Here is a 23,918-nt window from a genome sequence, read left to right on the forward strand (position 1 = left end):
CTCGATCCATTTCTCGGCCTCGTCCATCTTCTTTTGTGTCTTTGTGATCACCTCCACCCATGAAGATGTCTTCTCTTTATGTTGCTCCTCCTCCTCTCGAATGATCCTCATTTGTTCCTTGATGGTATTCAGCTCTTCAATCAAGGAGGGCTGAAATTCTCCATCCTCAAGCTTGCTTTTTGAAGTGGCTTCCAACTCCTTTTTGAGGGCTGAGATTTCAGCCGCTTGACTTTTAGCATGCAGTTTGGCCTCCACTAGTTCCTCCTTTAAGGCTGAAATCTCAGCCTCTTGCTTGGAAGATCTCTCTTCGAGCTCTTGGATTTTGTCAAATCCCTTCTCGAGTTTGGAGAGGTGGTTTATGATTGCGGTAACGGAATGTGCCGAGCTTGTCCTCCACCTTCACGAGCTTCTCTTTAAACCCGGTCTTGGCCATGACTTTTTGCAGAACTTCCCACAGCCAATGGACTGAAAATTAATCCATGACAGCTGCACGAAATAGCAGCAACAGGGAGGGGGGGGTCAAGTCATGCAGGGGAAAGGGAAAGAGAGGAGATTCAGCAGAGAGAGAGAGAGAGTTATGTTGCTGCCTTGGGGGCCTGACGAAGGGTGGGCGGAACAGCCAAGAGAGAAGTGCTAGATCACATATTTGCGGGCAGGTTTGTGCGCTGGCGAGTGTTGCAGGCGATGGCTACAGGCAGCCAGGCCTGCCAAGCGAGGCGGCCACGTATGCGCAAGCGCCCAAGGCTGGGTAAGCAGGCGGGCTAGGCCTGCGTAGCCAATCGGCGAGGCTTGCGCAGCCAGCCCAGGCAGCGCTCAGGCCACGTGGCCTTGCGGCCAGGCCTGCGTAGCTAGCCCAGGCAGCGCCCAGGCCAGGCCAGGCCGGCGCCCAGGTCGGTGCCTAGGCATACTGCCATGATGCCTGGCCCATGCAGGCGCAGGCGCAGGTTGGCGCAAGAAAGCACCGGCTGGTGAGGGTGACGCTTGCAGACAGCACGCCGACAGCGCTAATTTGGGAGGAAAAAAAAAAGAGCAAGGAAAGCACGTTTTTTTTAAAAGCTTTCGTTTTTTTTTTGAGTTTTTTAAATTTTTTTTAAAGGTTTAAAAACTCCTCCAAGGTTTCAAAGTGTTTATTTTTTTTAAGAGTATATATATATATATATATATATATATATATATATTCAAGAAAAAAAAAACACAAAAGCAAAGCAAAAGCTAAGCCTAGCTTTTGGAGTTTTTTCGCTTTTGGGAAACCTTTATGAACCCCCTCTAGTGGGCTTCTTGCCACACATCTCTCAAGTTTTCAAGCTCTCAAGCTCTCGAGTTCACTCGCACTTTTATTGTGCAAAGATCGAATTTTCTCTCCACGTACGCTCTTCACGATGTCGACCCAAGAATCAGAGTTGGAGCCCCTTGTGGAACGCGAAGACTTGCCGGCTACGGAAGGTACTGATGCCGATCTTTTTGACGATTTTGTGTCAAAATCAGATTTCCAAGCGTTCAAAGTAGCTCTTGAAGCTTCTTCGACGGAACGTCAGGTACAAATGGCAGCCCAGATGCAAACTTTGCAGAACTCCATCGCTCTATTGACCACTACCCTCTCTACTTTCTCGGGTATGGATACCTTGGCTTCAGCTTTAGGCCCCAACATTACTCCGGAACCGTTCGGGGGCGAGCAAAAGCAGCGCACCAAGGAGATCGTGGACACGTGACTACATAAGTGGCAAGTTCACTTTCAGTTTCATCCATATGATGATGGAAAGAAGATCCAGTTAGCAGCAGGTTTCCTGTCCGGCAAAGCTTTGCTTTGGTGGAAGGAACTCAACCCTAAGCCAACGACTTGGGCACAATTCGAAGACGTTTTCAAGAAAGAATTCCTCAAGAAAGAGGATGATTATGATGTTGTTGCCCGGTTTTCAGCTTTGACCATGACCTCGCAGCACCTCACTTATGAGGTCTACCTCTAGAAGTTTCGTGACTTGCAGATGAAAGCTACAAAGATGGATCCCACTACTCTTTTGGAGTTTTTCGTAGCTGGTTTACCAGACTCGTACCGATTACAGGTTAAAAATAACAAATGTAAAACTTTGGACGAGGCCATTCATTCAGCTCGTATCTATGATGATACGATGGTCTCTTCCAAGTCGAAACCCGTTTTCGAGCAGGGGAACAAGCATAAAAGAAAGTTCTCCGCACCTATGGTTAACACGACAGAAGGAAAGTCTTCGGACCAACCTTCGAAGAATTCAAGTTCGACACCAGCGAAGAAAAAATGACTCCTTGGGGCTTTGAAGCTCAAGAAGGAAGGACGTTGTTTTATTTGCGAAGAAAAAGGACACATGCGTAACGAGTGCCCAAAGCAAAAGGGTACCAAGACAAACGCAGGACCCAAGCCAAAGGCAGCTAACCAGTTGTCTTTGACAGGTACGTCAATTAGTGTACTTTCTCGCCCTAGTACTTGTTCTGATTGTCTGTTCAATTCTAAAGTATTTGGCTTGCATGATCTTCTCTGAGTTTATGGAGAAGTGAATGGCCATAAAATTCACATTCTTTTAGACTCTGGCAGTTCGCATAACTTTGTTAACTACAAACTTGTGCAGAAATTGAGTCTTGATACGACACTCAGCGACCATACCTATGAGGTACGTCTACCTGCGGGAAGGCAAGTTTGGGATCGCAAGGTGGAGATGCTTCCAATCCAGATTCAGGACTACAAAGACATTCTGGAATGCTATGTAATGCATTTGGAAAATGTAGACTTGTTATTAGGGATTGAGTGGTTTAAGACTCTTCAAGTTCAGATTGATTGGTCCAGTCATATTTTTCCTTTTCAGCATAGGGACACCAAGTATAGTATTTTAGGTGATTGTATTCATCCCTCTCAGGGACCTCTTGTAAATACAATTGATTTTGGAAATATAATGGATTCTTCTTTGTATACTGCTTTCCATTGTGTATTGATTCCACTTTCTTCTTTTCTCATCCCTTCCTTGGATGTGAATGAATTAAGTGTGTTTGAAAGCAACGAATTACAGAAGATACTTGATTTGTTTCAAGATGTATTTCCTAAGGAACTACCATCGGGTTTACTACCTGAACGGGCAGTAGATCATCGTATTGACTTGATCCCTTGTGCTCATCCTGTCAGTATTCCACCTTATAGGATGACTGGTCCACATGCATTCCAAATTGGTGTGGGTCCCCTATTACTTGCCTCACCAACCCCCTCCAAATACCTTATTAATAAACCATTCCCCCATAGGGAGAATCACCAGGTGGTTGTTGATCCTTCTTGAATTTGATTTGACATTAATTGTGAGACCTGTCAAAAAACATGTCATGCTTGATCATCTATCTCGTGTACCTAATGGTGAAAAACCAGTTGGAGTAGATGATGATCTACTTGATGCTACACTATTTAAGGTTGAAGCTATACCAGAGTGGAGCCAGAAAATCGTTACCTTTGTAGCTAATGGTTTTCTAGAATTGAAGAAGTTAAGGCAAGATCTAGCAAAGGAAATTGCTCAAAGAAGCAAATACTTACCAATTGATTACTGTATGGAAGAGGTAATGATGACATACTAAGACCCGAGGAAGATGAGTTGGCTAAACAACTCGAAGAATATTTGAGGATGGGCCAGATCCGTCCAAGTAAATCACCTTGGGGTGCACCTGTGTTGCTTAGGAGAAAGAAGGACAATACTTGGAGAATGTGTATAGATTACAAGAGATTGAACAAGCTGACCATTAAGAACCGTTATCCTCTCCCTAGATCAGATGACCTGATTGACCGGTTAGCAGGAGCGAAATATTTCACGAAGATAGATTTATGTACTGGCTATCACCAAATACGTATTCATGAAAGGCATGTCGAAAGAACCGCCTTTCGGACTAGGTATGGCCATTACGACTTTCTCGTATTACCTTTTGGGTTAACCAATGCTCCAGCCACTTTCCAGCAAATGATGAACGATCTTTTTCGTGAACATTTGGGGAAATTTGTGGTGGTGTTCCTAGATGATATTTTGATCTATAGTCGTACTCTTGAGGATCATGTCAGACACCTCATGATTGTCTTATCTATTTTAAGACAGAATCGACTATATGCTAAGTTGAGTAAATGTGAGTTCTTTATGACCGACATCATTTACTTGGGACACAAGATCACTAGAGATGGATTGAGCATTGACTATGACCGAGTTCAGAAGGTTCTGGACCGGCCTATACCGCGAACAGTGAAACAACTTTGTTCTTTTCTCGGTTTTGTTGTTTTTCTTCGAAAATCTGTACGGGAGTACTCTCAGCTCACACTACCGATGACCGACTTATTGAAAGGTCGTGGACGTAAGTCAAATCAGCCTGTCACTTGGAATAACGATTTGGATATGGCCTTCAGACTTTTGAAAGATTGAAAGATAAAGTCAAGGAAGCACCTATCTTAGCATTGCCTGATCCTAGTCGGCCTTATGTTCTTGAAACTGATGCCAGTGATTATGCTATCGGGGCTGCTTTATTTCAAGAAGGTAGACCGGTTGCTTTTGAAAGTAAAAAGCTAGACGACACTCAATCTCGTTGGCCAACCCTTGAGAAGGAGCTTTATGCTGTGATTCATGCTCTCAAGGTTTGGAGACATTATTTAGATGGCTCCAAGTTTGTGGTATTGAACTGATCATCAGTCAATCAAGTATGTGTGTGATGCGGATGATTTGAGAGGCAGGAAAGCTCGTTGGGCGGAGTTAATGCAAGATTTTGATTTTGAGATCCGTTATCGGAAAGGGTCCATGAATAGTATTGCAGATGCGCTTAGTCGGATTAGAGAGGTGAATACTTTGTCGTTCACCGAGATTTCTACTGACTTATTTCAGTCATTGAGAGGGCTTTGCAGGACTGATAGTTATTTTGGTCCATTTTGGTAGAAGATCCAGGACGGGAGCTTATTGATTGACCAAGACTCGATGACTAAGCAGTCTACTATTCAGGCTGCAGGAGGCCAGTGGATGATTCGGAATGGCTTACTATTTCGTAATGACAAAATTTGTGTACCACAGATCCAGGACATTAGGTCCAAGATTCTTAAGGAGTGTCACGACGCTATTTCTGCTGGACACCCTGGGGTACACAGGACGTTATCATTAGTGAAATACACTTTTTATTGGCCAAAGATGAAAGGGTATGTAGAAGATTATGTTCTCAAGTGTCAGATTTGTCAGGCAAATAAAGCTGAACGCTTTAGATAGGCTGGGTTGTTGCATCCTTTGCAAATCCCAGGTAATAAATGGGAAAGTATTTCCATGGACTTTATTACCGGATTGCCAAGAACACATCAAGGCCACGATTCTATTTGGGTTGTGGTAGATCGCTTGACAAAAATGGCTAGATTTTTACCGACCCGGAAGACTATTACAGCTACGCAATTAGCACGGCAGTTTATCGAGCAATTGTTTAGACTGTACGGGTTATTGCAGGACATAGTCAGTGATAGGGACTCTAAGTTTACGAGTGATTTTTGGAAACTTGTTTTTGAGAAGTTGGAAACAACTTTGAATTTGAGTTCCTCTGATCATTCTCAATCTGATGGCCAGACTGAAAGAGTGAATCAGATTTTGGAGGATATGCTTCGAGCATATGTATCCAAAAGACAGAGTTCATGGGAGGATTATCTTCCTATGTTAGAATTTGCATATAACAGTACTAAGCATACGAGTACAGGGTTTAGTTCTTTCATGCTTATGTATGGTTTTCAACCTAGATCACCTGTTACAGTAGGATTCTCAGGACTTCAGCATGATGCAGCAGGTAATTTTCTGCAAGATATGCAGGAAATGTTACAAGTTGCGAAGGAATCTATTAGAAGTGCTCAAGACCGAGACATGTTTTATTCTAATAGACATCGTTCACCCAGAGAGTTCTTTGAAGGAACGATGGTGTATTTGCGAGTTCCGAAAGATTCCGAGACTTTACGGACAAGTAGATCTCCGAAATTATCTCCTAGATACTGTGGACCATTTCGTGTTACACGACGGATTGGTTCAGTTGCATATGAATTGGATTTGCCTTCTCATGTGAAAGTTCATCCTGTATTTCATGTCAGTAGACTTAAGGAAGTACTGGGTGGAGCAGATCAGTTAGTTACTCCTCAAGAAATTATAGATGTCGAGGACATGACATTTTTTCTGCACGAACCTGAAAAGATTCTTGGATTTCGTGAACGAAGATTGCGTAATACGCTTATCACGGGATACAAGATGAAGTGGAAGGATCGTGTTGAGGAGGACGCTACATGGGAGACATTGACTACTCTTCAGAGAGATTACCCTGGCTTTTTAGTGAGCTCAGGAGTGAGCTCTTAGAGGAAGGGGAGTATGTCATGTGCACAGTGTGTACCTACCGTGTGCTACACGCACACAAGACTAGTTTTGAGGCTTGGGGAAGCTTGGAACTAGGCAGGCTGATTAACGAGCTGAGTTAGGGATATACTAACGGGCGGGCACCCAAGTATGGACGGGTGGGCGCCCAAGTGTGGACGCCGGATGACCGGCCAAGAGCCTATAAAAGGGTGGCCAAGGTTAGTTATTGGGATATAGAGAATCTCGCAAGTTTGTGAGAACTCTATGGTCTTGGAGCCTGGATCTAGTGCAGACGTGTACCTGCTTTACGCAGCCGAGGCCGGCAGCAATCTCGAGGCCCGCGAGGGCAGCTTCGTGGCGGTATGGGACGTCGCGAGGAGGAGATTGGTCGGTACGTCATCCTAGTTAGCTCAGCTCATGGCTCGGTGTTGTTTGTTTGTTCGTTTGTTTGCAGATTTCGAGTCTCGAACCAAGATCGATCACGAGGAGATCCGTGGGGATTTGACACCCTGGAAGAGAGGGAAACATGCTAAAGGATGATGAAGGATGGCTGTCCTGACTCCAATGCTGAGTTCCACCACTTGTATGCTGGTATCCCTCTATGTAGGAGTTGGGAAGATGGCTGAATATGCTGATCATTGATGTAGATGCTGGACTGAATGCAATGATGGGCTGAAACGCTGATGTCAGATGCCCCTTCATCCACTCAAACGCTGAATATGCTGGCTTCCCTTGTCTCCTAAGAAGGAAACGCTGAAGAGAAGATGCTGACTATATGCTGAACTGTATCTCCCTTTGCTCCTAGGAAGGAAAATGCTGAAGAGCTCCAGATGATCTATGCTGAAATGATGCGTTGCTTTATATATGAAGCTCTTCTACAGGTCGGCCAGTATACAGCAGTCGGCTGCCTATATATTTCTTCCACGACTCATAAATGCTCCTGATATTGCAGTCGGCTACTGTAAATAACCTGTCGGCTGGTCATAACAGGCCCTAACCTGAAGTGATAAATGCCCTAAATGCTCTTAATGATTCATGTGCTGATGTTGGTGAGAAAACACCTCCATATGATGCTCATACTGATATATGCTTGGATGAATATCCTGATTAAATGCCTGATAAATCCTGATGATGTTTATGATGCTAAAATGATGCCATGTCATTGTACACCTGAATGGTGTGCACGTGACATTCCCCGCTGCTAAACTGTTGCTGGGTGGTATACCTGGCAACCTTCGACTCCTCTGGGGATCCTTCTCCTCCAAACCAGTGCCCCTTCTGTCTTTTGCTGCCGGGACTGAGGTCGTCTGCAAGAGTGAAATCCTTTGAGCCAAGACTATGTACTGCGGGAACTGAATGGCAAATGCTGCTAAAACTGCTTGGAAATACCTGAGTCACCCCTGACCTGCCTGTGGAAACCTTTCACCTACCATCTCCGTCGTTCCTGAAGCTCTGAACCTCCTGAGGCGGTGTTGGAGCAAACTTCTGTCTTCTGTGGAAGAGAAACCCCCTGCTGCTGCCAGTTGAAGCCCAAAACTTATGTCCTCCTTTGATGATGGATGTCATTCTTTCCCAGAGAGTTCATGGGTAAACATGTATGCCTTGCAGATGTAAGACGGACTGCTAAGATGTCTGCTATGCAAGCCATCATGTGCAACCCTATATGCTGTGCAAGAATGCAGATGGATGGGTTACTAATGCATACCTAAGGGAAAATCCCTAAGGGTGGCATGCAAGGTTTTGAGAACTGGGTTTAACTGTGCGGAAGCGATTAACATGATGTCTGACTGAATGACTGATGGAATGAACATGATCTAGGGCTGGTTACCCTGTAACGCTCTGATACCAATGTGACATGTAGAGGTCTTCGACCGTAGTAATCACAACCCTAGTCTAACTAAACTGCACTTAATGATGCTTAAGAAAGACAGATAGTGTCAATGCAATGCAATGCAGCTATATTAGATAATGAATGCGGTTACAATGAGATCCACATGGATCTATGCTGACCTAGATGATGTCTACCCCTGGAAGAGAGGGAAACATGCTAAAGGATGATGAAGGATGGCTGTCCTGACTCCAATGCTGAGTTCCACCACTTGTATGCTGGTATCCCTCTATGTAGGAGTTGGGAAGATGGCTAAATATGCTGATTACTGATGTAGATGCTGGACTGAATGCGATGATGGGCTGAAACGCTGATGTCAGATGCCCCTTCATCCACTCAAACGCTGAATATGCTGGCTTCCCTTGTCTCCTAAGAAGGAAACGCTGAAGAGAAGATGCTGACTATATGCTGAACTGTATCTCCCTTTGCTCCTAGGAAGGAAAACGCTGAAGAGATCCAGATGATCTATGCTGAAATGATGCGTTGCTTTATATATGAAGCTCTTCTACAGGTCGGCCAGTATACAGCAGTCGGCTGCCTATATATTTCTTCCACGACTCATGAATGCTCCTGATATTGCAGTCGGCTACTGTAAATAACCTGTTGGCTGGTCATAACAGGCCCTAACCTGAAGTGATAAATGCCCTAAATGCTCTTAATGATTCATGTGCTGATGTTGGTGAGAAAACACCCCCATATGATGCTCATACTGATATATGCCTGGATGAATATCCTGATTAAATGCCTGATAAATCCTGATGATGTTTATGATGCTAAAATGATGCCATGTCACTGTACACCTGAATGGTGTGCACGTGACAGAAGATATCTGTAAGAAGGGAGGAGAGGTACTGCGATAGAGGTATGCATAAACACAAAAAGCTGCACCTCTAGGCTGGAGGTCACCATCTCCCCTCCCTGGTCTCTATGGGCTGATCCACCAAGCTCCATCCTGGCCAGGGGCCATAGATGAGTAAGAATGTCGGTGATGTGGAGATCTTGAAGATGATGCGATAGCTCAACTGCCTGGCCCTGAATGGTGTCGGCTATAGACTTTGGATCCCACTCTGTCCCCAGGGCTGCGCTCAAGGGGAAAGAGAAGGTCATCGTGCCATTCTTTGGCGTAGAGGGTCAGGAGTAGTGGAAGACCACACATACTCGAATAGGGGCTACAGTCTCCTCAAACCCGTCTATCCCTTCTGTCAGAAGACACCGGAAGAAACTATAATCCACAGGCTGCCCCAAGATCTTGGGGGGCCCGCATGGAGACTCCGGTGGGAGAGTCCTCATTGGTGAGGCCGCAATGGTCATCTCCACCGGCTCCGAGAAACGATGAATCAGGTGACGAACGGAACTTGCCGGCTGTCTCCTCTTTGGATTAGGGGCTGTGGGGGCTTGACGGGAATGCTCTGGAGAGGTGCCGGGAGGGGGGGGGGGGGGGGGCAGAAGGAGCGACTGTGGGTAGAGTCGGAGGCGAGGGTAGGGGAGGAGGTGAGGGGGAGCGGGAAGGTGGAGAGGCTGGAGAGGGACGCTGCGGAGAGGCATCCATCGGAGAGGGAAGGCTGCTGGGGAAGGCTCAACATAGAGAGGGTGGGGTCAACCGTCCCCATTGGGCACTGAGGGCTAGAAGAGGAATTGGTTGCCACATTGGGGGGGACGGGTGGGGGGAACATCTCTGTGTGACTGGAGGGGCCCACCATCTGCGGGCGGGTGCTGTGATAAGTTCTCGAAACGGTTCTCTGACATAACTGAATCCTCGTGCATGCTGCATGCTGCCAGCCTGGTGTGCACGGCGGTGATGCTCAGCTCTGGCGACTTGGGCGGGGGCCAACTGTCCGCCACTGTTCGGTTGATGGGTCATCCTGTTAGAAGTCATCTTGTGGGTGTGCCCGCCCTTTGTAGGTGTTTTCTCATTTTTCCTCTCCCCCCGTATTTTTTCCCCATTTTTCCCTATTTTCTTGGCTTGGGTGGTCGCCTTGTGTTGGCAGGGGGGCCCATGAGCTGGCCGACTGATCATTCAGGTCCACGACCTCTCACAGCTGCTGGCCGACTTCATATAGCTGGCCGATTGTTGCATTTTGCTGGTCGTGGAGAATACAGTCCCTGTCGGCTGCCCCTTCTACTGGCCGACTGCTCTCTTGGGGCCATATAAAATGGCCCCATAGCCCCCTTGCCATTGTATCTTGTTTACACTTCGGGATCTTGTGTATATAGAGCAGAGTTACACGCATATCTCTCTCCTTCTCTTGTGCTGTCTATTTTCTGCAATCTACTTGCTCTTGTGGTCTCAGATTTGGTTATCATCTCTGCTGCGTATTTTGACATGGTATCAGAGTCCTAGGCTCTTGATAGATCTTGGGAGTTTTCTGAGCAAGAGGGGGGACTGTTGCGTTGCTGATTGGTGGATTGTTCGGGACTGTTCGGGGAGAGAAGAAGCAAGAGGAAGGTGGGCTGAGTTGTTGGCAGCCACTTGCAGGTGTAAGTTTTTTTTCCCCACCCACCCACCCTTTTCAGTTACATCCCCGCGATGGCAGATTTGTTAGAGATGGCTGAGAAGCATGTGAAGATCCCAGGCATCTCCCACATGAAAGCTCTTGGACAGAAAGATGCTCAGTTAGAGCTTGTGCATATAGATGTATGTGAGATGCCTCAGCTTTCTTTGGGAGGGGCAAAAAATTTTGTCTTTTATTGATGATGCCACACGCAAGGTGTGGGTTTATCCTCTTCGTTTGAAGAGTGATACATTCTCAGTGTTTCAGAAGTTTGTTGCTCATGTTGAGAATCAAACTGGCAAACGCCAGCTGTGACTGTCTGTCACGTGCATCCCGCACTTGGATGCCACGTAGACATTTCTGTACAGAAGGTGCAGGACCTGGGATGGTGAACTGGTCCCATGTGAGCCCAGTCCGGGACGAGTCAGCCAGGGATCCATCTCAGTCGTCCGAGGTCAGGTGTGCATCGTCCTGCACATGAGTCCAAGGTCAGGTGTGCATTGTCCTGCACATGAAGCAGTGCCAGTCCGCGCTGTGAGTCTCCCTCTGGAATGATGTCAGATGTGCTGAGTATCTGGTTTGCAACTGGATGCCAGGCCTCTGTAGGCATGTAGTTTGCATGTAGAGATGGGGCCAGCCCATAGGGCTACCCCAGGGCAAGGATTTGCATTTGCATACTTAGTATGGGCATGGGGGAGGTATAGAACCACCCCCAAGGGGCCAGGAGGGCCCAAGATATTGCCCACCAGCCAAGGCAAGGGCTGGAGGGGCAGTCGGCCAGCTCCAGAGCTTCTGGACAGGCAGCCGACAGAGATTAAAGCCCTAAACAGCAGGCGGCCAGGTGTGGGGGGCAGTCCCACACCCATGCGCAGCATGCCCAGCAGCCAGGGTGCTGTCCAAAAGCATGCGCAGGCTGGACAGCAGGGATTACAAGTGTGAAAAACACTTTATTAAAGTGTGTGAGTATTTTATTAAAAATACTCAGTCGTGGGCTGTCCTGAAGCCAGCCGACTGCATGAAGGGAGTAGTATAAAAGCCCAGCCCATAATTCATTGCAGTCATCTCATAATTCACCAAGAGCTCCAAGCAACCAAGGGCCAGGACAGCCAAGAACATTGCTAAAGCAAAGGGGTGAAGGACTGAAGGTCAAGGGCAGGTTTTCCAGCCAAGAAAAGGTCAAGTACTTTGTATTTGTTTCAGATTTACATCATTCTAATAAAGCAAATACACCATCCGAGGTGGGGGCCCTACAGAGGGTAATTGGGACCCAATACTGTGTCCTTCTCCATCTTCCCCTTCTCTCTCTATTTTCTGCACATCGTCTTTCAGTTTGTGCGTTAATTCCGTCGCGAAAAGAGTGCTGTTTTCTGAGTTTTGAAGTACCGATCCTTCTCCGAAGCTTCCGCATATTACAGTGGTATCACAGCTCACTTCAAGGACAAAGATTCAGCAAAGAAAACCAGAAAATTTTTTCGCTCGTGTGGTTGGTTTTTAGACGCCGGTGGACTACCCCTTTCGGAGTGACTCCTGTCCCTCGAAGGACGGTTGGTTTTTAGCCTCCGGAAGCCTCCGGAAGTCTCCCACACAGATAGTGGATGGTCAGATTGCGTTCCGGAAAGGAACTGCATTTTCCCGCTATGGCGAACTTCGGCGACGAGAGAGAACCAGAACCATGGGACCAGAGTGCACCAGGCAGCCCAGCTAGGGCACCCGGCTTGAGTGTACAAGACATGTTCCAGCAGATGATGCGAGCAATCGCAGACCAGACAACCAAGTTGGACGAGCAGAAGGCGCGGATTTTGGCTCTGGAGGAGCGTTCTCGCTCTCCAGCGTCGCGTTTTTTATCTCCTCCTCCCTCTCCTTCCGTACCCCAGATACCAGATCCTCGTCACAGGGACCCTCTCGAGGGGTCACAGCCGCAGCCAAGCTCCTTGCTTGAGATGCAGATGCGTGCATTGGAGATTCGACAACGAGAAGACGAAGCCATGCGACGAGTGGAACATGAGCGTTACCTCCGAGCTTTGGACGCCAGATTGACACCGGCGGCGCCCTCGAATCATTTTCCCGAGAAAATGAATTTCAGTAAGTATAATGGTAAACTCGATTCCACTACTCTGTATTCATGGTTACATCAATTTGAAGCTTACTTTGCCGCAGTTAGGAAATCAGATATTGACAAAGTGATCTTAGCCGGTTGGTATTTGGAAGGTGAGGCCATTCCTTGGTGGACTCAGTGGGCTCATGCCCACACCAGATCAGGTATGGCAGCTTATGGGTGGGACGAGTTCGTTCGTGACCTTAAGCAGCGGTTTTTACCGCCCCACTACCTTGAGCGACTCGAAGACGAGTTCAGGGGTGCGCGTCAGAATGCGCAACCAGTCCTTCAGTTTGCCAATAGAATTTCGACCTTGTGTCTACAATTAGGCTTATCTGATGCGGACAAGAAAGGGCAGTTTTTGTATGGCTTGGACACGCAAATCCAATGGGAGGTGCGTATGTTTAGGCCAGCCACCTTTGAGGACGCACTCTCGCTTGCGCAGAGTGCAAAAATGAAACACAATGGTGGCAAGCCCAAGACTTCCCAGCCGGCTTCTCCCAAGGCTAACGCCTCGTGGGGCAAAAGCCAGAACCAGACGGGGTCTTCCCCAGGACAGAGCCCAGGAGCCTCTGGCTCCAAGAACTCGAACAATGCGTCTAAGCTTACTCCAGACCAGAAAGCGGAGGCAGGCAAGACAGGTGGCAAGTTGAGTGCTGAGGAGCTTGCTCAGTACAGGAAGGAGGGTAGATGTTACTTTTGTCACACAAAAGGACATACTTCTCGGGATTGTCCGAAGAAGCCTCCAAAGGCCGCCGCCGCCTCCACAGCTTCCGTGGTGAGCACAGCTCCCACACAGACCCCAGTGGCTACCCCTAGTTCTTCCACCCCCGGTGCTCAGTAGGAGCAATTATTAGCCGGGAGCTCGAAGATAAGCAGAAGGGCGCCCATGACCAGGAGTATGAGCGCAACGAATTGCTCAAGTCCTTTGGCTACATAGGTGGCCAAAGAGTCGTTGTCTTGTTTGACAGCGGCAGCACGGAGGATGTGATCACGGAAGAGGCCGCTAGGCGTGCCCGTTTCGAGCTGACTCCGGTGGACAAACAAGTTGAGGGTTTTAGCACAGGTATGACAACGAGCGTCAAGTATGAAGCTCTAGGTGCTAAATTAGTGATTCAGGGCATAGAGTTTGTGCGTGACTTTATGGTTGCCCCTCTTGTAGGAGCAGACATAATTTTGGGTATCCAGTGGTTTCACAAGTTTCTTCCTGATGCGGGACAAGCACACGTTCCAGATTGATCGGAATGTGTCAAACACCCCGGTGACCATTAAGTGTGAGCCAGGTATTCCAAACTTTCCGCTCATAAGCCACTTGCAGGCTAAGCGAGCAGTCAGGCAAGGCGCACAGTGTGCGATGATTTACATCCAGACAGCCCAGACGGTGGCCAGTGCTTCCGAGAAGTACTCGGTTCTCCATGAAAAGTTCCAGAAAATTTTTCTTCGGGACAGTCTCCCTCCCCAGCTTCCCCCGTCCAGACCGGAGGATCACAAGATTGACCTCCTCCCAGGCTCGGAACCCCCGAGCAAGTTTCCGTATCGCCTTTCTAAGGCAATGGAATCGGAGTTGGACCGCCAACTCCAAGAATTGTTGCAAGCTGGCTTCATCCGCCCCAGCGTGTCGCCATTTGCAGCACCGTCTTATTTGTCAAGAAGAAAGATGGGTCTTCTCGGTTGTGTGTCGATTATCGTGTCTCAACAAGCTGACTATCAAGAGCAGATTCCCGATGCCTCGAATTGACTATATTCTCGAGAGGCTGAATGGAGCTAAGGTGTTCTCTAAATTGGATTTAAAGAGTGGGTACCACCAGGTTCGGATTGTTGAGGGGGACATCCCCAAGACAGCTTTCCGTACAGAACGGGCCCACTATGAATTTGTGGTTATGCCATTTGGATTGACGAACGCCCCAGCTACATTTAACCGCATGATGATGCGTATTTTCCGGGAGTTGATTGGAGTGTGTGTGTTCATATTTCTGGACGACATACTCATATTTTCAGCTACAGTTGAGCAGCATGACATTGATGTGGAGAAAGTCCTTAAGTTGCTGGAAAGCAACGAGCTCTATATCAATGAAAAGAAGTCAGAATTTTATCTGTTCCAGGTACATTACTTGGGATATATAATCAGTGCCGAAGGCATTCGACTTGATCCGGCTAAAGTGGCCGAGATTGTTAACTGGGAAGTACCTCAGACTGCTTATGACATTAGATCATTTGTGGGTATATGCCAGGCATATTCCACCCACATTGACAAGTTTTCTGATCTCTCGGCAGACCTCACCGATCTGCTAAAGGGAGTGAAAACAAGGAGGCAAAAGATTCGAATGACTCCACGAGCGTTGGAGGCATTCCAAAACCTCAAGGTGGCTTTGTCAGAAGCGCCTTGCTTAGCCCTTGCCTCATGGGACGAACCATTTCAGGTGATCACCGATGCGAGTAACATCGCAATTGGAGGTGTATTGCAACAGAATGGTCATCCAGTAGCTTACATGTCTCGTAAGTTACTGCCCGCCGAAAAGAATTACTCAGTCTATGATCGTGAACTCCTAGCAGTCATTCAGGCCTTGAAACATTGGAAACATTTCCTGTATGGCCGTGACTTCGAGGTTCGCACTGACCATCAGGCATTGCGCTGGATTCAGACGATGCCAAGTGCACAGTGGAGTGATCGACAACACCGCTGGAGTCAGATATTCCAGCAGTTCGGTGGTATGATTGAGTACCTTCCAGGAAAGGCCAATCCAGTGGCCGATGCTTTGAGCAGGAAAGGACAAGTATCTGTGATTCAGTCCACTAGACTTGACCTGGTTGGTACTGGACTAGAAGACATGAAGCACACGTACGCGGATTCTGAGGAATTCGGTACACAGTGGGAACAGGCATTGGATGCCACAGGACCATGCCATTTTCTGATACGCGATGGTTGGCTTTACTACAAAGGCCGACTGTGTGTCATGAAATCATTCCGGGCAGCTCTTCTCCATGATGCCCATGACGCCATTACAGGTGGTCATAGGGGCATGAATTCGACTCTGGAGAAATTAGAACGGCAATACTATTGGCCAAAGATGAGGCGTGATGTGTTTACATATGTACAACGCTGTGACATTTGTCAAAAGGTGAAAGCTCCTCGTGGAAAGAAGATAGGGTTGTTACAGCCTTTGCCAATTCCTGAGGGTCCTTTCCAAGACATTTCGATGGACTTTGTCACAAATCTGCCTCCCAGTCCGAGTAAGCGTAATACACAGTGTTTGACTATTGTTGACAGGTTCAGCAAATTTGTGATGCTTATTCCTTGCAGGGCCAATGTGACCGCCGAGGATGTTGCCCAGCTATTCATTCGGCATTGGTACCCGATTGGTGGGATTCCTAGGACCATAGTGTCAGACCGAGATGCCAAGTTTACCAGTCATTTTTGGAGGGCATTGTTTGATAATTTTGGTACTAAGTTGAATTTTTCCAGTGCATTCCACCCACAGACAGATGGCCAGACAGAGATATACAACCAGTTGGCCTTTGATGTGCTGAAGTGTTATGTCCACGATCAGCAAGGTAAGTGGGAATCGTTTTTGCCTTTAGTTCAAGCTGTTCTGAATGACTCTTTTTCTTCAGCTATTGGCAGGACTCCATATGAGGCAGCGTTTGGAAGGCCTTTCCAGTCGTTGTTAACCAGGACTTCGTCTTCAGTACCGGAGGCGAACAGAGTGACGGAGTCTTACCAGGAGATCCTAGAGTCCGTTAAAGACAGATTGGCTAAAGCGCAAGAGGCCTACACTCGACAGGCCAATAAAGACCGAAGGGACATGAAGTTTTCGGAAGGAGATTGGGTATATCTTCGGATTATGAAGCAAAGGTTAAAGCAGGTGGGCAAGCGATGCCCAAAGTTGTCTTTCAGGAGCTTCGGACCATTCCCCATCCGGAAAAAGATTAATGAGGTGTCTATGCAATTAAAGCTACCTCCGAGTTGGACTATGCACGATGTATTTCATGTCAGTTGGTTAAAGCCATATGCAGGTCCACCCCCTTCAGAGGTCAAAGACGAAGCGGAACCAGACATCATTGATGAAGCAGAAGTAATGGTTCCAGAACAGATCCTTCTGCACCGTTTCAAGCATGTCTCAGGCCGAAGACTACGACAGTTCCTCACGAAGTTTCAAGACCGAGGAACTCATGAAGCGGTATGGCTCGACAAAGAATTTTTCGAAGACTATCCGGCATTATTGACGGATTATTTGGAGGCTATGCAGCTTCCGTCAAGTTAAGCAGAAGGGGATGTCACGTGCATCCCGCACTTGGATGCCACGTAGACATTTCTGTACAGAAGGTGCAGGACCTGGGATGGTGAACTGGTCCCATGTGAGCCCAGTCCGGGACGAGTCAGCCAGGGATCCATCTCAGTCGTCCGAGGTCAGGTGTGCATCGTCCTGCACATGAGTCCAAGGCCAGGTGTGCATGGTCCTGCACATGAAGCAGTGCCAGTCCGCGCTGTGAGTCTCCCTCTGGAATGATGTCAGATGTGCTGAGTATCTGGTTTGCAACTGGATGCCAGGCCTCTGTAGGCATGTAGTTTGCATGTAGAGATGGGGCCAGCCCATAGGGCTACCCCAGGGCAAGGATTTGCATTTGCATACTTAGTATGGGCATGGGGGAGGTATAGAACCACCCCCAAGGGGCCAGGAGGGCCCAAGATATTGCCCACCAGCCAAGGCAAGGGCTAGAGGGGCAGTTGGCCAGCTCCAGAGCTTCTGGACAGGCAGCCGACAGAGATTAAAGCCCTAAACAGCAGGCGGCCAGGTGTGGGGGGCAGTCCCACACCCATGCGCAGCATGCCCAGCAGCCAGGGTGCTGTCCAGAAGCATGCGCAGGCTGGACAGCAGGGATTACAAGTGTGAAAAACACTTTATTAAAGTGTGTGAGTATTTTATTAAAAATACTCAGTCGTGGGCTGTCCTGAAGCCAGCCGACTGCATGAAGGGAGTAGTATAAAAGCCCAGCCCATAATTCATTGCAGTCATCTCATAATTCACCAAGAGCTCCAAGCAACCAAGGGCCAGGACAGCCAAGAACATTGCTAAAGCAAAGGGGTGAAGGACTGAAGGTCAAGGGCAGGTTTTCCAGCCAAGAAAAGGTCAAGTACTTTGTATTTGTTTCAGATTTACATCATTCTAATAAAGCAAATACACCATCCGAGGTGGGGGCCCTACAGAGGGTAATTGGGACCCAATACTGTGTCCTTCTCCATCTCCCCCTTCTCTCTCTATTTTCTGCACATCATCTTTCAGTTTGTGCGTTAATTCCGTCGCGAAAAGAGTGCTGTTTTTTGAGTTTTGAAGTATCGATCCTTCTCCGAAGCTTCCGCATATTACACTGTCGCTGCCTCCTGTGGCTCCTGCAGCAACCTACCTGTGCCCTGTTGCACTAATTGTAGAAGCCTGACCAGCAAGCAGCACGAATACAGCATCAGCACGAGTCAGCGCAGCAGCAGCAGCAGCAGCAGCACGAGTCAGCAAATTTGACGCCCCCCCCTTTTTCTGCAACAGAAATCAGCTGATTTCAGAGGTATTTGCCTTCAATTTTGGGATTTGCTTGTTCATTTTCAGCAATTGAGCAGGTACAGGTCCAAATGGCTCAGATTTTGAGCAAAATTGGCAAAATTGGGTGACATTGGTCACATTCCGGGTCAATTTGCAAGAAATTGGGTGTCAAAATTTGGGGCTTTTGATGTAATTGTGCCATTGGGCATTCATACATGCTGTATGATGTGAGCAACCTCACATTGAGGCAAAATTGCAGGAAATTGGAGTGCAAATCAAAGGGCTTTTGTGCCAATTGGGTTGATTTGCATGCAGGCACTGGCATTTGATGCTTTGGGCAATGTGTTGATGCCTGTCAAGCACTCAATGTGCCTGTAAATCAAGGGGCTTTTATGTATTGGATGTATATGTGGCCAGGGGGAAGCATTGTGAATACTCTGGATGCCTTCATGTGCATTAATGTACCATGTATGATCAGAAATTGATCTTGAATCAAGGGGCTTTTCAAGACTCTGTGCTTGTTAAGCTTGGCAAAGCAGCAGGGAAGACTTTTATGCCTTGAACACTCAGAAATCCACTTGCACCGGGACTGTTGTATGCAGTGGTGGGGACTGTCAAGGTCTGATTTTCACTCATTTGGACAGCCAGGAGAGCATTTATTGCTGCTGTACTTGTTGGTACAAATTTGGTACAACTTTGTACAAGTTTTGGCATGGCTATACACTGATTTGAGTGAGGAAAAGACTCATTTTCAGTTGCTGTACTTGCCGGTACAGGTTTGGTACATCATTGGTGAGCACTTAGTACTGTTGTACAATACTTTGGAAGGGGAACATAGCACATTTAAGGTGCTGTCCTAAATCTGCAGCAACCAGATTTTGGTGATTTTATCACATACAGTGGGAGTACAGTTGCATTCGTGCTTCCGCAGTGGGAGATAAACTTTGGGAGAACAACTGTGAGCACTTTGTGTGCTTTGGTGCAGTGTTTGCACATCTTGCAGGGAGTCAGGCATTGACAAAGGTTGCATATTGCTATGGCAACCAGAGGTGAGAGCTCTTCATTGCTTCACATCAAGAAGCTTGAAGGCTCACATAATTATGACATTTGGCAAACCCAGTGCTATAATGTGTTGCTCCAAAAGAAGCAGCACAAGCCCATCAAGGAAAGGGGTGTAATGCCCGCTTCTCTTACTGTTGAAGAATGGGAAGATATGGATGAGCTGGCAAGATCCACCATCATGTTGTCTGTGTCAGACACTTTACTTTTCAGCATACGTGAAGAGAAGACAGCTTGGGGAATGTGGCAAAGATTGCAGGACTTGTATGCCCAGCAAAGTGCCTCAAGCAAAGTGTATTGGTTGAAGAAACTCATAGGTCTTCAAGTGAAGGAAGGGGCGTCTATGACAGCCCATCTAAATGAGTTTAATGGTATTGTCAGCCAGGTCATCAATCAAAAGTTGGCAATGGACGATGAGTTCAAAGCCACCTTTCTCTTATGCACTTTGCCAGAGAGTTGGGACACATTCAGGACAGCCACTAGCAATTCAAATGCTATGCTGTCATATGCAGATGTTGAGGGTGCTCTCCTTCAAGAGGAGATGAACAGGAAGAACAACTCTGTTGGAAAGTACAATGCAATGAATGCAAGTGGGAGATCCCAGCAAAGGGGTAAAAGCCAAGAACGGGGAAGGAGCAAGTCTCGCTCCAAAAAGGACTTGGAATGCCATTATTGTGGCAAGAAGAGACATATCAAAAAGCAATGCTACAAATGGAAGAATGATCAAAAGGAAAAGGGCAAAGGAAAAGACAAAGACAAAGATGAAGCCAAAGATGCAAAGCCAAAGGGCAAAAGTGGAGTCAAGATTGAAGAAGTCAATGTGTCACATGCAGGTGAGAGTGAGGATGAAGTCCTATTCACGTCTTCACTTGATGCCCATTCACTTCTTGCAGGAGATGGTCATGGTATGCACTCATGGATCATTGATTCAGGTGCCTCCTTTCATGTCACAGGTTGCAGAGACTTGTTTGTCAGGTATACTGCTGGCAATGAAGGAGCAGTTTATTTGGGTGACAACCATGCATGCAAGATTCTTGGCAGAGGTGATGTGAGGCTTGTGTTTTCAGATGGCTCACAGCTTATGCTCCATGATGTCAGGCATGTGCCTGAGATCAAGAAGAACCTGCTTTCTACTGGACAGCTTGATGATGCTGATTATGTTACCACATTTGGTCGTGGAAAGTGGAAGATTAGTAAGGGCTCACTGGTTGTTGCCAGAGGCTCTAAGGTGGACACTCTTTACTTCATGCATGCTGGTGTTTGTCACCATGCTAATGTAAATGCAACCGAGCTACCGGAAATCTCTATGTGGCATAGCCGGTTGGGACACATGAGTGTCAAAGGAATGGAGCAATTGTCTCGTTTTGGTTACTTGCCTTCTCTAAAGTACTAAGTGTACTATGTACTATAAAACTTATGGACTAGTACACACTACAAGGGTGGGCATAATGCCTTTCCCCCAACAACCTCCCACTTAAAGGCAAAGTGCCCTTAAATGAAGGAAAAGAAAAATCAGCATGTACATGATAATATACAAGGCCATATCAAAGTTGAAACTGGCCTCATCCAATGCCCATCAAGTGTCTGCAATGAGCAAATCGCTCTGGGGGCAAACTCTTTGTCAACAGATCAGCTGGGTTATCATCCGTATGAATCTTGACAAGCTGAATCAGCTTGTTCTCTATCACCTCTCTGGGTGCTGCCGACGACGGGAGAAAAGGGGGGGGGGGGGGGGGGGGGGGGGGAGGATGTCGATGAAAGCAAGGGGGCGGGAGCGTAGGGGCACCAGCGGGAGCAAGGGGCGACGGTGGGAGCAAAGAATGAAGGTGGGCATGAGTGTGCCGAGGGAAAGGGGTGCATGCGCGAGCAGGGGGTAGCGCATGGATAGAGCGAGGGCTGGCGAAGGGGGGAGGGGGGGGGGCCGCAGTCAGCCGAGCAAGGGTAGAGCTAGGGTGGGGGGGGGGGGGGGGGGAGCAGGAGGGCTAGACCCATGGGATTGGTGTTAGTTTGCAAAAAGACATCACATATTAGAGCTAATTCACCTCCCTAGAATTTCTAATAGGAAGGGACCAACAAGGGGCGAGGATGATCTTCTAGATGCGTCTCTATTTCAAATAAGGTTAGTGCAAGGTGGAGTTATGAAATTGCTGCGTATTTGAGCAATGGACTTCCCTTAGATGACACCATGTCCCTGAGTATGTACTTATGTACATACGTACGCATACATACATACAAGGTTTAATCAGTTATGCTTCCTGTACTTCTCCCCTGCCATGGCCCAATCTTGAGTCAACACATACACATACACATGTACATATACCAGATAGTGAGTCGTTCCCGCTTTCCACTCAGTGATGATTGGCACACATAGACATGTATGTATATGCATATATGTAAAAAGACATGTATGTATTTGTATATATGGATGCATATACACATACATATGTGTGTGTGTGTGTGCAAGGTGACCTTTTTGGGTAAATTGAAACTTGCTATAATATTAGCAGTTAGCTTGTCTTTAGCCTCCCATGGTTGTGTTGACTGATGTATTTTAGAGATTTTTGCAGGTGGATCAATCTGAAAGTTCTGTTTCAAAATGCCTTCAACGGACGCAAATGCAACCTGAGAAAAGCTGTTGAGGTATCTGGTTTGAAATGGACCGGACGTGCACATTGTGGTCTTGATGATGCCATGAATACAGCAAGACTTGCCCTGGAGCTTATGAGGCGAGGCACCATCTTAATGGTTACAGGTTCATTAGATTCCAAAACCTTGGTAAGCAAAATAAGGCGCCCTGAATGGCCTGGGGCAAACTTGCAAGTGACTTCAGGAACTTCTGGTGGTATGGATATACAATGTTCTAATGGAACCATCACAAAGAATGTGGACATTGGCATCAATTCGATGCAGTGCCACTGTGGTGTGCGCTGTAAGAGGCGCATGGTAAAGAAGCCTGGACCTACATGTGGCAAATTTTTCTTTGCCTGCGGGAGATGGACAATGACTGATGGTAGTCAATGCAGTTTTTTTGAATGGGATACCTGTTGATGCTAGTTGGGTCTAATGATCTTGAAACCTTGGATTCTGTTCTCTCTCATTTGTGAGATTCTATCAGTCAGTGGCACTGGAAAGCATGGAAAATATGAAAAGCTGTGGGACGTATGCAACATGATGATTTAGCAATTATTTCCCCATGCTCTGCTACATTCAACCTTTATGGGTCTTTCACACCTCCAAGGTGCTGCGAGAGGGTGCTACTTGCCAAAACCATATACCTTCTGCTATCTCTCGTGGATTGAAGTGAATGAGTTGTGTCCAAAGTGCTTTACTGCAACTTTTTACCCTGGTCTGACAACGACGATCGCCCGTCTGTGGTGTTTTAGCGTTTCACAAAGAAATTTACTCATAGGTGCTTGTCATGGCCTAGACTTGTTTCAAAATGGTGGCTAAAGAAGAGATGAAGCCATTTTAAGTTGTAACGTGTTGAACATGCCACATCATTGGTTTTTGATTTATTTGAATGTAGCAACTTTGTGGAGGCACTGTAACATGGATAATCACTTAAGTTATTATCATAAGTGACTCACAAAAAGAACTTGCAAATCCTATGGGACTATATTTCATTCGAACAGTAAGTTAATGGCTTCCAAGGAAATATGCAACTTGCACAGGTTGCTTGTTTTTCAAGAAGATCTGGTAAAAAAAGTTCAATATCTTCAATTTGTCTGGACTTGCAAGAAATATTCAGGCCTCACAGGTTGCATGTTTACAAGAACAATGAAAAGTTATTTCTTTAGAGAAGGTATGGGATTTAAGGGTTGATGAATGGATTACTCATGATTTTCATGGTGAACTGTGGTGTTATGTACTTGATCATTTCTCACTGCCGACAACATGATGTTGTGAAGACAAATTTTAACTTCAGGACTTCTCTTGACAAGCATGCTGGTCCTTTTTTCCACTAGGCAAGTTGGTTTCAACTCTCCACCAGCCTTCAAGCATGTTACTTTAGGGGGAGTTGAGCTCTAAAGAGTTGAATCCCAAGGATGAAGCAGCAGAACGTGAGCTCAAACTTCCAAAGAGGAAGAGGCGATTGAGGCCATGGAAGTTCCAGTTATTTTTTTACATGATCTTATGAGTGCACTTATTTTTAAGGAGACAGACTCATCATTTGTGTCTCTATGATAGTAACACAACCTTTCCTCAACCCTAGCTATTCTTTCCTTGACATCCTCTCTGCTCTCTCCTTTCTGTACTTGGTCCTTTAATGTTGCTGCATAAACTTGTCATCTAATAGTGTTACACAGCTTGGCAATGTGATAACATACTTCACGGTTCTTATGTTTATATCTTTCAACCTTAGAACTTCATAAAGTAGGAAGTAGGCAGGTTGGATCCCTCTAGCAAATGCTTCTTTGAGCTGGTTTAATGCTTGTGTTATTACTATCAGCTATCCATCTGTAGGATATGCTCTATTTGATTTTGTGAGGGACCCGTGCTTGGACC

At 46.9% G+C, this 23,918-nt stretch overlaps 1 protein-coding gene across 2 annotated transcripts in view; it reads left to right on the forward strand.

Moving 5' to 3' along the window:
- Positions 1-23,122, forward strand: part of LOC147614679 (uncharacterized) — a 43,874-nt gene extending 20,752 nt beyond the window's left edge. For both annotated transcript variants that reach the window (XM_086779953.1, XM_086779952.1), the window contains one exon: positions 21,980-23,122. In XM_086779953.1, the coding sequence (XP_086636079.1) occupies positions 21,980-22,460 (481 nt within the window). In that variant the 3' untranslated portion in view covers positions 22,461-23,122. The remainder of the gene's footprint in view (positions 1-21,979) is intronic.
- Positions 23,123-23,918: the final 796 nt, after the last annotated feature.

The sequence above is a fragment of the Cibotium barometz genome, chromosome 41 (assembly GCF_041138505.1).
Source record: "Cibotium barometz isolate CiBa-2024 chromosome 41, ASM4113850v1, whole genome shotgun sequence".
In the NCBI taxonomy this organism is placed as follows: domain Eukaryota; kingdom Viridiplantae; phylum Streptophyta; class Polypodiopsida; order Cyatheales; family Cibotiaceae; genus Cibotium; species Cibotium barometz.